Source organism: Paroedura picta, chromosome 11 (genome assembly GCF_049243985.1).
Source record: "Paroedura picta isolate Pp20150507F chromosome 11, Ppicta_v3.0, whole genome shotgun sequence".
NCBI lineage: Eukaryota > Metazoa > Chordata > Lepidosauria > Squamata > Gekkonidae > Paroedura > Paroedura picta.
The window spans coordinates 40,036,787-40,051,472 of NC_135379.1; the positions used below are offsets into that span (position 1 = coordinate 40,036,787).

Consider the following 14,686-nt stretch of genomic DNA (forward strand, 5'->3'; position numbering starts at 1 on the left):
TGGTCAAAGATTGCCATTTCATGAACCACCAGCTCAGAGAGTGCAGTATCTAAGCACATACAGGAGATGTGGTGGAAGGCGGGTTTTTATCTTTATGCTCAACTTTTCCTGTGTGGACAGGGCTCATTCATTCATTCATTCATTCATTCATTCATTCATTCATTCATTCATTCATTCATTCATTCGTATACCGCCCTCCCCAGAGGCTCAGGGCAGTTTACAGGGCGGCTTAGATTGGAAAGTGGCCCACATTCACAGCAATACATATCTGAGGCACCTGTGTCCTTAGACTGAACATAACAACACTGTATGCTAGACTAAGTGCTTCTAGACTCAGACTTGAGATTGCCACAAACCTGCCCATTCCAGGAACAGGTTTTTTCCCACATAGCTTTCCCCCCTTGTTGGCTATGGCCCCATATTACTTCCCTTAGCTCTCAATTTCCACACATTTCTTGTGTCTTTCATTTTCATGTTGTTGTTTTTGGTTATTCCATTTTTTTCTGGACCTTTTGAAACCGCTTTTACCGCAATATTTTTGGGAAGCCAATTTTGAATTGGCTTTTTCCTCACACACAATGTTTCTGTTGGCTTTCTTTGTTCAACCCATTCCCACCCACCTCCAGCCCACTTTTCAATGACTGGACTGTCCACTTCATCAAACCACTCCCTTTCCCCCTGTCCTGAAGATGAGCAGCTTTAGTTTATTTTAGCAGCCCTAATCAATATAGTGACATAGTGTTGTAATGATTAACCAGGTTTTCTGAATTTCTGAATTTCCAACTTTTAAAAAAGTAAGTCTCTAGTTTTTTCCCCAACCCAAGATATAAGGAGAAAACCATATCTCCATGAGGGAACAGGATAAAGACTTACTTAAAAAAAAAAAAACCTGTAATAATGTGCAGAGAGGGCAAATGCAGTGAATAGCCACACCCAAACCAATTCCAATGCTTGTGGATCAACAGCCAAGAAAATCAGGAATAAGTTGAGCCTGCCAGAAAAGGGATCCCAGTAGTCATAAAGAAAACGTGAAAGAAAACATACTCCTAAAATTTTTAAAAGTCTTTAAAAAAAACACTCCAATGTTTGTATGAGTGACTGATTTATCCATGCAAAAAATGCAGAAAAGAGAGCTGAGATTTTTACCTGCCCAAGAGTACATTCCATACCACCAAGAAAGTCTGCATCTTTCAGCCCGTTGTGATTGCTGCTGATGTCATGCACTTCAAACCGTAGCCGCTGAACCTCTTCAAAGTAAAAGTCCACCGTGAAAAGCTTTGAGAAGATGGGATTTATGCAAGTCCGGATCACTTCTGTCCTGTCGACCTGTCAATGGAGAGAGTTTACAGGAATAAGCATCCATTCTACTTGAGTAAACCAAAGCAAAACCAATTTTTAAAAACTTTCATAGCCAATACAATGAGAGAGATAAATGGTTATTTAATATTTTTACAGTTTTTTAAAAAAAGAAATACCTCGTTTTTAAAATAAAATAAGCTCCCATGATAATATCATTTTAATAGCTTTGAAAGGGTTGGAATTTAAAAGAGTCACAGCTTTCAAAGGAAACAAGCAATTATATTAGAGCCAAAACTCATATGCATATGAGGTCCGTGCATGGAATGGCTGTATTTTATTATTATAAGAGGTCAGCCGAGAATATAATAAAGAGAATCAGTTGAACTGACGTGTGGACAGAGCAGGATATAATCACTGACAATTATCTGAACATTTGGAACCTGCGAAAAATGTCAGGTTGAGGATTCATTCATGCATGCATTCCTTGGCAAATTGCTTCTGGCTGACCTGTGGGTGAATATGGGGACTGTTTCCAAGGAAAGGTACGATGGACAAACGATTTTTAGAACTACAGTAATAGGATAGGACTTGCTTGCAACTAATTCAAGTTCCGTGGCTGGCAAAGGCAACTAGAGCAGAACTAGATGAAATGGCGAACGTTGGGCTGCTGCCTCAAACGGCCACTCTGAGTTGAGTCTCCAGCCTCATCGCTGTACACGTCTGCTGTGATACTCAACAGACAGTGCCGTCCTAAAAAGAACTATACATCCTTCTAAGTCCATTGGAGTCAATGGGTTTAGGAGAGTATTATTCTGCTCAGGTTCCTTTACTTTTCTCCATGCCATTGATTAGGGATGCCAGTCCTCAGGTGGGACATGGGAATCTCCTGGAATTACAGGTGATCTACAGACTAAAGGTATCAATCCCACTGGAGAAATTGGCTGCTTTGGAGGATAGACTGATGATGATGATGATGATGATGATGATGATATCTGTTCAGTCGTATCCGACCCTCGGCAGTTCTATAGGTCAGTGGTCCGCAACCTTTGTCAGGCTGCGGACCGCTGCGCTGGGGTGCGGGGAGAGGGCGAACTGGGGCCCAGCGCGTACGCGGCAGCCCCGGCGCAAACGTGCATGCACGGACTTGCCGTGCATGCGTATTTGTGCCCCCGCCAGACACAAACGCGCATGCGCGGCAAGTCTGTGCGTGCGCGTTTGCACCGCCGGCATGCCGCTGGCCGCGGCTCCCTCTTCCCGCCCCTCCAGGCCGCAAGGAAATCGGCCGCCAAAGCGGCCGATTAGCTTTCGGCCCGGCAAGCTTCTCTTCCCGCCCCCTCCCAAAGCAAGAAGCTTGCTGGGCCGCAAGCTGATCGGCCGCTTCGGCGGCCGATTTGCTTGCAGCCTGGCGAGCTTCTCGCTGTGGGGGGTGGGTAGGAAGAGGGAGCCGCGGCCCAGCGCCGAGGCCTTCGCGGCCCAGCAGCGGGCCACGGCCCGGGGGTTGGGGACCACTGCTATAGGTAAGTCTCCGCCACGCGCCCCTGTCTCTGACTGCTTCTTTTAGTTGGTTCATGGTCATCCCTGTATCAGCTTTGATCGTATCGAACCAGCGGATCCTTTGGCGACCACGTTTCCTTTTGCCGCTGACCATGCCGAGCATTAATGATTTTTCTAATGAGTTTGATCTTATGATGTGTCCAAAGTAAGTGAGTTTCAGCCATAATATCTTCCCATCTACTGTCATAGTTGGTTTGCTCCTCTCTAAATCTATATTGTTGGTACTTTTGACTTTCCATGGTATTCGTAGCATTTGCCTCCAACACCATAATTCGAAAGCACCTATTCTCCTTCTGTCTTCCTTCTTCAGGGTCCAGCTTTTGCATCCATAGGTTGTTATGGGGAAGACAACAGCGTTGACTAGCCGGCACTTTGTATTAAGGCTGATATCCTTACTCTTCCATATTCAGATCATGCCTAACATTGTGTTCATAGCATTATACAACAGTGAGGTCCCTCCCCACCATCAATCCCTCTCACTCCCAGCGCCACCCACAAAGTCTCCAGGTATTTCCCAACCCAGAGCTGGCAACACTATCAATGATCACTACTGAGATAGGGAAATGATGAACATGAAGACTCATATCCATGGGCAATGTTACAGGGAAGTGTGAGAAATCCCAGCATGGTGTCAGTGCACTGTGGCAAGGAAGATCAGCGTGCCCTGAAGGAATATGATGCTCTCTCCCTGCTCTGATGTGGTTGAAAAATCACATCATGAGAACTATCCACTGAGAGAAGTCTCTCAAAGGTGTAGGATCTCATATCTTAAGTACGCTTAAGAGGGTAGCTGTCTGCAAACTTTCATCCATGTGTTGAGAGAGAACAGCAGCAGTAATGCCGAAACACAAAAATGGCATTAAAGGGCTAGTGACTTTCCCATTACTGAGGTAGATTTTTTTCCTCAGGACATGTAACAGATGATAAAGAAAATGTGAACACCATTATTCTATGCCAATTCTTGTTGTGCTGCTTCAGACCAACACTGCTCCTCACCGGAATCTACCTATGCCCAGAATTAAACTTTGCTGGTTTTGAAGGCACCGTGGACTCCATCTTGGTTCTGCTGCTTCAGACCACTGCTGTGACCCCCTGAATCTATTTCAAGAAGGCAGATAACGGGATAGTACACATGAGTTTCAGTCATGGGGGGGGGGAGCTTCCCTGTCCCTGGCACCGCTTTCAGGCATCACCAGAGGAGAGTGATTGAAAGCCAGTTTGGTGTAGTGGTTAGGAGTACGTATTTCTAATCTGGCATGCCGGGTTCGATTCTGCACTCCCCCACATGCAGCCAGCTGGGTGGCCTTTGCTCGCCATGGCACTGATAAAGCTGTTCTGACTGAGCAGTGATATCAGGGCTCCCTCAGCCTCACCCACCCCACAGGGTGTCAGTTGTGGGGAGAGGAAAGCGAAGGCGACTGTAAGCCGCTTTGAGCCTCCTTTGGGTAGAGAAAAGCGGCATATAAGAACCAACTCTTCTTCTTCTTCTTCTTGAATCCGAGGAAACCTTTCTTGCAGCGAGTGGCAAAGCAGAGCGGTGTTATTTTTAGGACAAATGGAAATTAACAAGATGAAACTTCCCAGGCAGTAATAACTTATATGAGATTCTAACGCAAGCACAAAGCAATTTACACTTCACTTGGTAGCTCATGAGTAAGTTTTTATTAACTCCGCTTTCACGCCATTTCATCTGCATCCCACAAATGAGAAGCCATCAAAGAAGGTCATCATACTTGAGAGACATTGTTTTCAAATTAAGGGATGTTTGAAAATATTGAACAGTAGCTAATGTGGAGTTAACCCTTTTTTTCAGTGCAACACTGGATTGTAACAGGAATCACACATGGGCCCAGTTATTCCAAAATTCATGTTGTTCCAGGGATGTGTCATCCCAGGATAAATTGGGTAAATTGGATAAATTCCCACATGCACCATCTAACTTTGTGTACATCTCTTTTTAGTGAACACGATTCAGATATGCCATTAAAATATGAATGGTAAAACAATAAGTGATAGATGGGTATGTGTGAATCAGCTTTGATTAAACAACTTAATGAGACTCCTGTGTCTCCCCGGCTTACCATTCCTTGGCAGTATGGGCATGAATTCAATATATATATAGCCCCAGTTACAAAACCCAACACTTTCAGTGCTGTACTTGCTAATGAGCTGGGTGTCACGACCCTATGATGCACTTCCAGGGAGACACAGAAAATGACCTTAGGCAGTCTTTAACAGAAAGTCCATCAGAAAGTTTATTCTAGTCTAAGAAAGCAAGAAGGGGCAAATAATCATTGCTTAATATAGGTTACAATTGTAGAATCAGGACACATATAGGTTCTGGCCCAAACACCCCCTTGACTCAGGTGTTTTTTGCACTAAAAGATGGAAAAGCCCTTTCATCTGCTAAAGTGAAAGCAATTCAGAATTAGATGCCTGCTTGGCTGAACACTCCTCAAGGCCATTTGACTCCCTTTTGGACACTAAATGGACCTCCTTGAGATAATAGCAATTTAAAAAACCCCAGCAGCCCAGGAAGGGTGATAATAAACAGGTACAGCACAGAAAAATACTAAGAGATCGCTCAGAGGAAGGGGTCCCCCTGGCTGATGGCAGCAGCGCCAATAAGGCAGTAGGACACTGGACACAACTTCTTATTTGTCATTTTCCCCATAGTACGCAACCCTAGGGACATATTATTTGCTTTTTCAAATGGGAGGAGGCAGTCCTTTGTGTAGCCAAAAAACACATATTTTAGAACTGTAAACCAGGTACTGTGTAGGCACAAGAGCTGGGAATTTTGCTGATCTTGGGGGGAAAAACCTCCAACAGTAAGGACAATGCTCAGCTGAGTGGCTTCGCTGCTGGAAAATAAACTCAACAACTAGAGGCTGTATTAGGTCTCTTTCCTAAGAAAGAGAATAGGCCACTGCCTGAAGACCGAGTCCAGTCCAAGGACTCCAAGCCTCAGCATATTTACAGGCAGAGTTGTAACACATTAAGATGTCTCAGCTGTGGATCCCTCCTTGGTCTCATGAGGACATTTTTTTGCCTTGTATACACACACTCACACAAGCATGATGCTCCTATCAACATGGCAAAGTACCCCCAGACAGCCTACAGTTATTTGTCTCTCTTACACATTCATTTCCAACTCTCTAGTCTGTCTGATGCATTTTATACCAGGAAGTCTAACTTTCTCTGAGCTGCTGCTCAAACATAATCATTAGGTATCCAATACTCTTGGGAGAAGTGCCTTTGAAGTTTATTCAAATGCACCACTTCAGAGGGGTCCATAATTATGAGGCCGATCCAGCTGCTTGTAAGAAGGTTGAGCATCCATTAAAATATGAGAAGAACCGAAGAAAAAATTTAACACTAGAAAATTCAATTGAAAAGCAAATATATGAAAAGGTGCATGAAGAAGCTGCTCCTGAGAGAGGGGACAGGACCCACCAAAGGAGACAGACCCAGACCCCTACATTGTCCAGAAAATTGAAGCACCCTCGAGGACAGGAGCTGGCGGAGAAGATTTCGCCATGGAGGTTCAACCAGGGGCAAGTCCCAGAATTGCCAAGTTGGGCATGTCGTCAAGTCCCCCTGGAAAAGCCCAAGCTCTGTTCTGCAGTGATGAGAACGAGGGGGGGGGGCTTCAATATAAAAGAGAGAGAGGCAGGTGGAAGGGAGAGGCCACAGAAGCAGGGTTGCATCTGGAAGCAAACCTGGGAGCCAATACCCAATGGCATGCTATTAATCACTCAGGGGGTGGAGATGGGAGGCTGGGAAGGATACTTAAGAGCTCAGCATAGATCAGTGAGGAGGCGGGTCCGGCTATAGTGCAGTAACTACTGTGGGCCCAGAGACAACCTGGGAATTCCTAGGCTGTTGTAGCAGAGCCTTTCTGAGACTAACACTGAGCATAGTAAAGTGCCTTCCCCCTTCCAGTTTCACCCTCCCAGGCCAAGGTGGCAGATAAGAGGGAGACGTGGCACTCCATGGACCCTGAAAGAAGCTTAAGTTCAATGTGTCACTCCCCCCCCCCCAATATTGTCATTAATGTCATCCTATCCTTTTAACAGATCTGTAGATCTAATTCTGAATTTGGCCCCAAAATGCAGATTTTTTAAAAATCACACAATTACACGGGAGGGTGGTTGTATAAACTAAGCATTATGTATGTATACAGAATGGTGCTATTATGAGCCACTATGTGAATGAAGGCTTGTGAAAGGACCAATCACAGACTATAAATCCTGAACTCTATGGACCAACCATAGAGCCACATTAAGGGCCAATCAGAGCTTTTGGCGGACCCACTGAATTGTATATAAGTCTGTGTTTCCCCCTTTTTTTTGGTATTTGGTTGGTGTTTGGATTCAATAAAAGAGCTGTGTTTTCGAAGAACTTGTAGTCCCCCAGGCTTACAGAAAAACCCACAAGTGTTTATGGAGGAGGAATTGGGGGATGGGGATAGGGGGTGGGGAGAAAAACAAAGCAAAGAAACATATCTACCTGCAAAAAAAATGGCAATGAAGGTCCATCAATGCGGGGTTACCTAGGGACCCCCATATAATGGGTCTGTGAAATAAAAGCCAGGAGCAAACAGTGGCAGGAGACTAGGAGGAGGGCCTGTGGTGACAAGAACAGGAAGGGAAGCCAAAGGGTGTAGAGGTGGAGACACTATTGGGAGGTGGCACAGAAAGGAAGTGGGGAACAACATGTCTGGCAAGCTATCTTTCCCAAGCCTTCCCACCATCAGCTGGGTAGTGGGGACAAGGTAGTTTTGGAGCAGGAATCCTGTCCTGGGTGCTTTCTGCTTCAAGCTTCCAGTCAATACTGGCTCAGAGAAGGGGGCTTGGACAACAGGCAAAAAGCAAGATGCCAACATGCAATTTACCCGCCCTTGACTCTAAACATGCCCTAGGTGATCTTGTTTCTGAGGCAGGCTCTTTAACTTAGAAGGTAAAGTGTTCTAAAACCTCCGTAACTTGTACAGGGAGGCAGCCCTTTATCTACTCTAGGTAGCAATGGAGACTATCAAAATGAATCTCCAGTGTGATGGCTCCTTCCGTTGGAATTGGTCAGAATGGACCTGCTAGAATGGCCCCCTCCTTGATCCTCCTTTGTGGATCAAAAGTGCCTTTTCCTGAAATCCGCAGGAAGATCCAACCTAACCTTTTGCACTCCAAGTCTCTGAGTCAACTTCTAAGTGTTACATTTCAGCTATGGTATGAGCTGGCCATTTCATCATCCCCAGCTAAGATATTCATTAGCATTTCTAAATGCTTTGATACTCTGTGCTTGAGCAAGATTTGGGAGCAACCGACTTTCCCTACTCCTGCCTGTCTTCTGTTACAAGAAAGAAAAAACATGCCAAAATGAGGGGGCTGCATCAAGCTCCAATCCAAACGTAAAAGGTATTTCTCCACAGTTACAGCATAAAACGATGGCAAATAAAGGAAAGAATCAGCTTATGGAGGACATAGTCATGGAAAGTGATCTGCAATACAAAACAGGATTTGATCTTTTTAGAACAAGAGTCTTCTGACTGTAGCTGCACAAGAAAGCTTTAAATCAGTTGAGCAACTGTCACGCTTAAACAGGATTTTTAAGGTGGAGCATGCCGGTTCCCTAAACTACACTTTATTGCAATCAAGACTACAGATAGGAAAGCACATTTGATGGATGATTTTAGCTTTATAGATAGTCTATAGCACTTACAATCAAGTTGATTAGGCAAACTTAGTAAACCAAAACAGCACCTTGTATACATGTTTGTGGTTCTACAATGGTGAGGGGAAAAAATCCCCATAATGGACATTTTGCTGCTGATTTTACTGAAATCCCAATTTTACTCAAGTGCTTTCTACACAACATTGGAAGACAAACAAAAAGGGAAGTATTGATTATTTAAATAACAGTATCAGAATCAAGTGAAAATATGCACAATGAAAGGTGAAGTGTATTTCTTCTATTCTGCTTTTCCTCCAGGGAACTTGGGTCCCTTCTTGGTCCAAGGTCATCCACTGAACTTCTTCACAAATTGCAGATTTGAACCTGGGATTTCCCAATCATTGTCCATCCCTGTAGCCACCGCAACACACTGGCTCTAAGTATGTTGGGTACTTAGGCTCTGTATTTTCAAATATTGTTCTTTTTGAAACCTTGTTGCTCAGAGCAGTCTTCTTATATATTGCTTCTTTAAGAATCATCCACCGACAGAAACTCTGCCAAAAACTGGTCAATCCCCACAATGAGACAAATTAATAGGAGGTGGTTTTTATTAAGGATTTGCTGTTTTATTTATTATGTGTTGTTTTCAAATGTTGTTAACCACCCTGGGCGATGCACAAATAAAAAATGTATTTATTAAAATGCAAGTCAACAGAACTCTAGGTAAGGAAGTCTATGGAGAGCAATATTTCCACTGGAGTATTTGGTGTGCTCCTCAATGAGAAATGGGACTATATACAGACACAGGTTTGGAAAACGCACACCTCTGATCACAGTAAATACTCCAGTTGTCTGAACACCATTCATAGAACTTATGAAGGTTCCACCGGATAAACTTATGAAGGTTCTACTGGATAAACGTATCAAAGTTCCACTGTCTGGAAGTTCAGCTCAGGGGCTGGTGATGGTTTAACAAAAAAACAAAAAGAGGAGTAAAAACCCAGCCTGAGTTGAGAATCTGAGAAGGTTGAGAAAACTGCTCCTTTGTATAAGAAAAACGTATTTCATTTGAATTTTATTTATGGAGCTCAAAAATATAATAATATAAAAAATAATAAAAACAGCAAGGAGTGACATGAGTCACACATATAAATTAGTTCTGTCGTAATATCCAAAGACCTTATGTGTTTTGACCTAGACTGGTCTTCCTCAGAGGTCAATAGGCACACAAGAGCACAGAGCAGGTGTTGTTCAAAACCAGGGAAGGTTCTTGAAGACAGCCCCTTGAAATAGCCTTCTCTGTATAAGAACATTTATCACCCAGTGGATATGCAAGGGACCCCCACTTGAATATAGAAGTTGGTTTACCACCCTGGTGACTGAAAAATGATCTAAAAACATATTTTATGTATATCTGTGTGCTTTTCTAAAACCATTTTGCGTACTTAATCTAAGGAAGACCTGTACAGGTCGAAATGCATAAGGTCTTTGGATGTTAGGACAGAACTAACTTATATGTGTGACTCATGCCACTCATTGCTGTTTCTATTGCTTGTGTGATGGTTTGCCAAAGAATCCAAACTCCCTTTAACTGAGACAAAAGTTATGCTACTGCCTACAAAAATTATAGCAACAAGTTGCAAGACGGAATGAGAATCAAGCAAGATGCTATGCTAGAAGGAAATGTCAGTCGGATGGAGCCCTGGGTCAGATCAGGTCACAATGTAGGTTTTGGATCACAGGAAGATGATGCAGTATTCATCTTCAGTAATGCTAGAATTCTACAATGTCTAGACACACAACTAATGAAAGAAAGTGCTGTCTTCTCACACAGTTGCTGGAAATAATCCACTTTTCTCAGAGGTAACTTGGTGTAGCGGTAAAGAGTGGCAGCCCCTAATCTGGAGAACTGGGTTTGATTTCCCACTCCTCCTCCACATGCAGCCAGCTGAGTGACCTTGGGCACTCTCAGAGCTTTCTCAGCATCACCTCCCTCACAGAGGGTTGTAAGAAGAGGAAGGATAGGCAATTGTGAGCCGCTGTAAGACTCCTTTAAATAAAAGTGGGGAACAAAATGCCATCTCTTCTTCTAAAGTTTCATTTAAATATAGTGATGATGTTATGATATCAAATTTGTTATGATATCTAATTAAATATTGTGATGATGTTATGATATCTATTATGTTATCTACTCCTTAGACATTGTTGTGTTAAAAAAACTCACAGTACTGTTTGCGTAATTTGCAGCCTAATGAATTGCCTATAAATAGCCACCCAGTACTGCATTCAATGCTGCAAAAAGATCTCCTAATGTGCGGACTTGAGCAACCCAAGCATTACTAAAACTCATTCTCAGAGGTGGGCTTATAAATCGTGTCAATTGATACAGATCCAGTGAGGCTGTCAGTTTAAGAAAACTCTCCGTTGATGACATGCTCCTAATGGAAAGATTTATTAATTCACTTTTGGCAGTATAACTCAAATGGCAAATCAATTATGTCACTGAGGCATTAAAATTGGGGAGTGACAGAGTGTGCAGTCATGTAATTTGTGCTGCACTGGCCCGTAACACCCAAATGAAAGCTTTCTGACAAAGCCCTCAGCCTAGAATGAAAATGTTCCCATTGGATCAGCCCCTGAAATTACTTCCCATCCTCAGCATCAGAATTCCACATATGCCTCTAAGGCACTGCAATGTAGCTGCAGTTGTTTATAACAAGCTATTTAGAAGCCGCTTTTCTCCTCATTGGGGAAGCTACCAAAATGTCCCCATGTACACAATACAGCCAAATGGGAGGAAAGACTACCGAGTACAGAGCAGGTCTTCTTCTTCTGCTAAAAGATCTTCTCTCCCCGCTCTACAGCAAGGAGCCTCTGCTTGCTTGTGAGTGGAAGAGAAACAACCACAGCCAAGTCTTCCTCAGCTGTTCCTTGAAGGCTCTTCCCCATCTCTCTCCCCCCCCCCCCACCAATGGCTGTTGTTTCCGGTTCTCATTGCTCAAAATCTGAACTGTGGTCTTTGCTGCTTGCTCAGTAGGGCTGCCAATTCCAGGATGAGAAATTTCTAGACATTTGCAGTTGGAGCCTGGAGAGGGCGGGTTTGGAGACAGAATCTTTCCCTCCCCAAAAAACATTCTTTTTTTTTTTACACGTCCTTCAAAATTGCACAAGAGACAGAGTGTTCCCATTGCCTTTGAGAGGCTCTTCAACCATATGGGGATTGACCTAGGGAAAAGTCCACAAACAGAAAGCAGAGGAGCAGATCTTGGAATACCTCAAAGGCATTGCTGCACTGACCAAAACAGCCATGGATTGAGCCTGGAAAAGGGGGCCTTTAAGTGTGTGGGCCCAAGTCACGATGGGCTTTCAAGCTAAGCATCAAGACCTTGAATTGGACTTGGGAACCAATTGGCAACAGTGCAAAAATAGGTGTGATAGGATCCCTGAGACCCACTAGATGCTGCATGCTGCACCAGCTGCAGTTTCCAAAGGCAGCCCCACACTTAGCACATTACAGTAGCCAAGGTTAATGATGCATGAATCAGCATGGCCAGATCTTAAGACCCTGAACAGAGGGCAAAATGTAGTTGAGGAGTTGCTTGAGAGAAAGAGAGAGGAAAGAGAGAGAGAGAACTGAATGGGAACCCCTCTAGCACTCTGTCCAGCAAATCCCATTTCCCTTGCCCAGCTGCAAAACTGTCCACCAAAGCAGACTGCCAGAGTGAAAAAGGTCAAGGGCAAGATGTGTCTGCCACAAAAGCATTAGAAGGAGCCTGTTAGGGAGGGGCCATCAGGAATGAAACAGTGAAAAGGAGCCAAAGAACATTATGTCTTCTGCCTCCACCCTAGTGCAAGAATAGTCGAGCTGGTGTTCATGGGAAAGAACATGAATATTAGAATTAAGCCTATTTTGATATTCTCATAATGTGCTTTATTAGCAGAATTAACATACAATTTTGCCTCAAAAATTACGTTCCAAAAACAAAATCTAAAAAGGTTAATTAGTTCTTGATAGAATTGACCTTAAAATTCAGTGTTTGCCATCAATTACTCTGGAGTGATTATCTGAGAAGCTACAATTTCCCTCCTACAAGTTGATAGAACCGTAGTATGCTCCACTCTAGAGAGGCTATTTTATTTTCCCTTTTCATGCTATCAAACAATTTGGCAGCCTTGTTATATTGGATAACTGGAATATTGCATTCCCTATTCAGTATCTAAGTGTTTCTGGGTGGGCCAGTGGATCAGTTCAAAGGAAGCTGATGCAATTAGGTGTTCCAAGTCCTCTTGAATGACAATGGGCACTGGGCTACCTAAATACTTTCAGCTCCTTTGAAACCACTTGGCTTAACACAATCTAGCAATATTTTCAAGTGCAGAACTAGAAGGTTTTGTGCTTGAACAGGCAACTCCTGAAGAGCTCAGGTCAAACACGTACTTGTTCATATTGTCAGAGAATCCATCCATCAAATGAGCAGCAGGAGCCAAACAGCCAAGTGAGAGAGCACTCAAATATTTTTACAGCCTATTGCTTGGGCTTTTAAAACCTAGTTTGCAGAAGCAAACCTCAAATAATAGTTCAAATATTGAACTTTTTGTTGCAGGTGTTTAATTGATCGTGGGAAACCAGATATTATTTTGAATGAGATTGTACATATTATTGTTGTTATTGTTATTATTGTTATTGTTATTATTGTTACATTTATTACCCACCATTCTCAACATATCAGCTCGTGACTGGTTACCTCATAATAATAAAACCCCCAAAAGACCCCATAAAAAAACAACAAATACCAATAAAAAACACAACAAGGCGGAAAGAATCCTTCCCCAAATGGAACGTCTGCCACCGGGCGGCAGAGGGCTGCGTCAACAAACATCCTCAAGATGGTCGAAGGATTATATACTTCCTAAGGGGGGACCCAATCAGATCTTCCTCCTGCACTGGCCTCAACAATAGACCTGGCAGAAGAGTTCTGTCTTGCAGGCCCCGAGGAAAGCCGGCAGCTCCTGCAAGGCCCACAGCTCTCCTGGGAGTTCATTCCACCAGGTAGGGGCCAGGACTGAAAAGGCCTTGGTCCTGGTTGAGGCCAAGCAGACTTCCCTGGGGCTGAGAACGACCAGCATGTTGGTACCTGCAGAGTGCAAAACCCTGATGGGGTGGGGTGAAAAATGGTCCCTCAGATACGTGGGTCCCAGACCGTGAAGGGCCGTAAAGGTCAAAACCAAAACCTTGAACCGGATCTGGGCCGTAAGTGGCAACTACTGCAGCAGCCTCAGCACAGGTTGGATATAGGCCCTCCAAGACATGGTTACATTAAGAACTGGTATAAACTAGGAGTCTAACAGGGCAGTCCTAATCAAAGTTACACCATTCATGGCAACCCCACTTGAGACACTGAAGATCTGCTGCCAGAGCATGTCAATAAGCACTGCGCTAGACAGACAGAGCACCTGGCTTACTAGAAAGCAGCTTCAGATGCACACTTAGCTATAAATCAAAGACATCTTTCTTCAAAAAGATATTATCTAGCGATTTTTGTGATACCAAATTTTAATTTATATTTAATTCATAAATTATGTATTTTTAACAGGTTGTAAACTGCCTCAAGCTGGAGAGGTAGTTAAATAATATAATAATAATAACAACGTTATATTATTATTATTATTATTATTATTATTATTATTATTATTATTATTATTATTATTATTATTATAAGACATTATTCTCTGACCCCCATACTTGTTGGAAAGAACCCGTGAATGCTAAAAATGAAAAAAAAAAAAAGACATGAAAGCATTGCGTCTGGGTTTTGGATTAAGATTTTATAGTCAGATCGATACATTTTTATAATGCTCGGAGGAATGAACAGAACATTTATTTAAGCCCAAAGTCCTCAGCTGGTTAATTTTTACATCTTCCTGTCTCCTAGCATGTATGTTTTAACAAAAAAGAGAGCCATAGCAAGGGGAGGCACAGGCACTTGTGGGACTAGATGGGGTTTTATATGTTTTATGGGGATTTTATATTGTAACCCACCACGGGTCTCTGGAGAGCGGTGGGCTAAAGATCTAATAAATAAATAAATAAATAAATAAATAAATAGGTACACCACTGGCTTTAGCTTTATTGTAAGCAGTTCAGAATGCTACTTTGTAA

General features: G+C 43.1%; 1 protein-coding gene across 2 annotated transcripts in view; it reads right to left on the reverse strand.

Annotated features, from left to right (window-relative positions):
• CPNE4 (copine 4) overlaps positions 1-14,686 on the reverse strand; it is a 206,356-nt gene that overhangs the window by 93,118 nt on the left and 98,552 nt on the right. For both annotated transcript variants that reach the window (XM_077303399.1, XM_077303400.1), the window contains exon 3: positions 1,147-1,326. In XM_077303399.1, the coding sequence (XP_077159514.1) occupies positions 1,147-1,326 (180 nt within the window). The remainder of the gene's footprint in view (positions 1-1,146; positions 1,327-14,686) is intronic.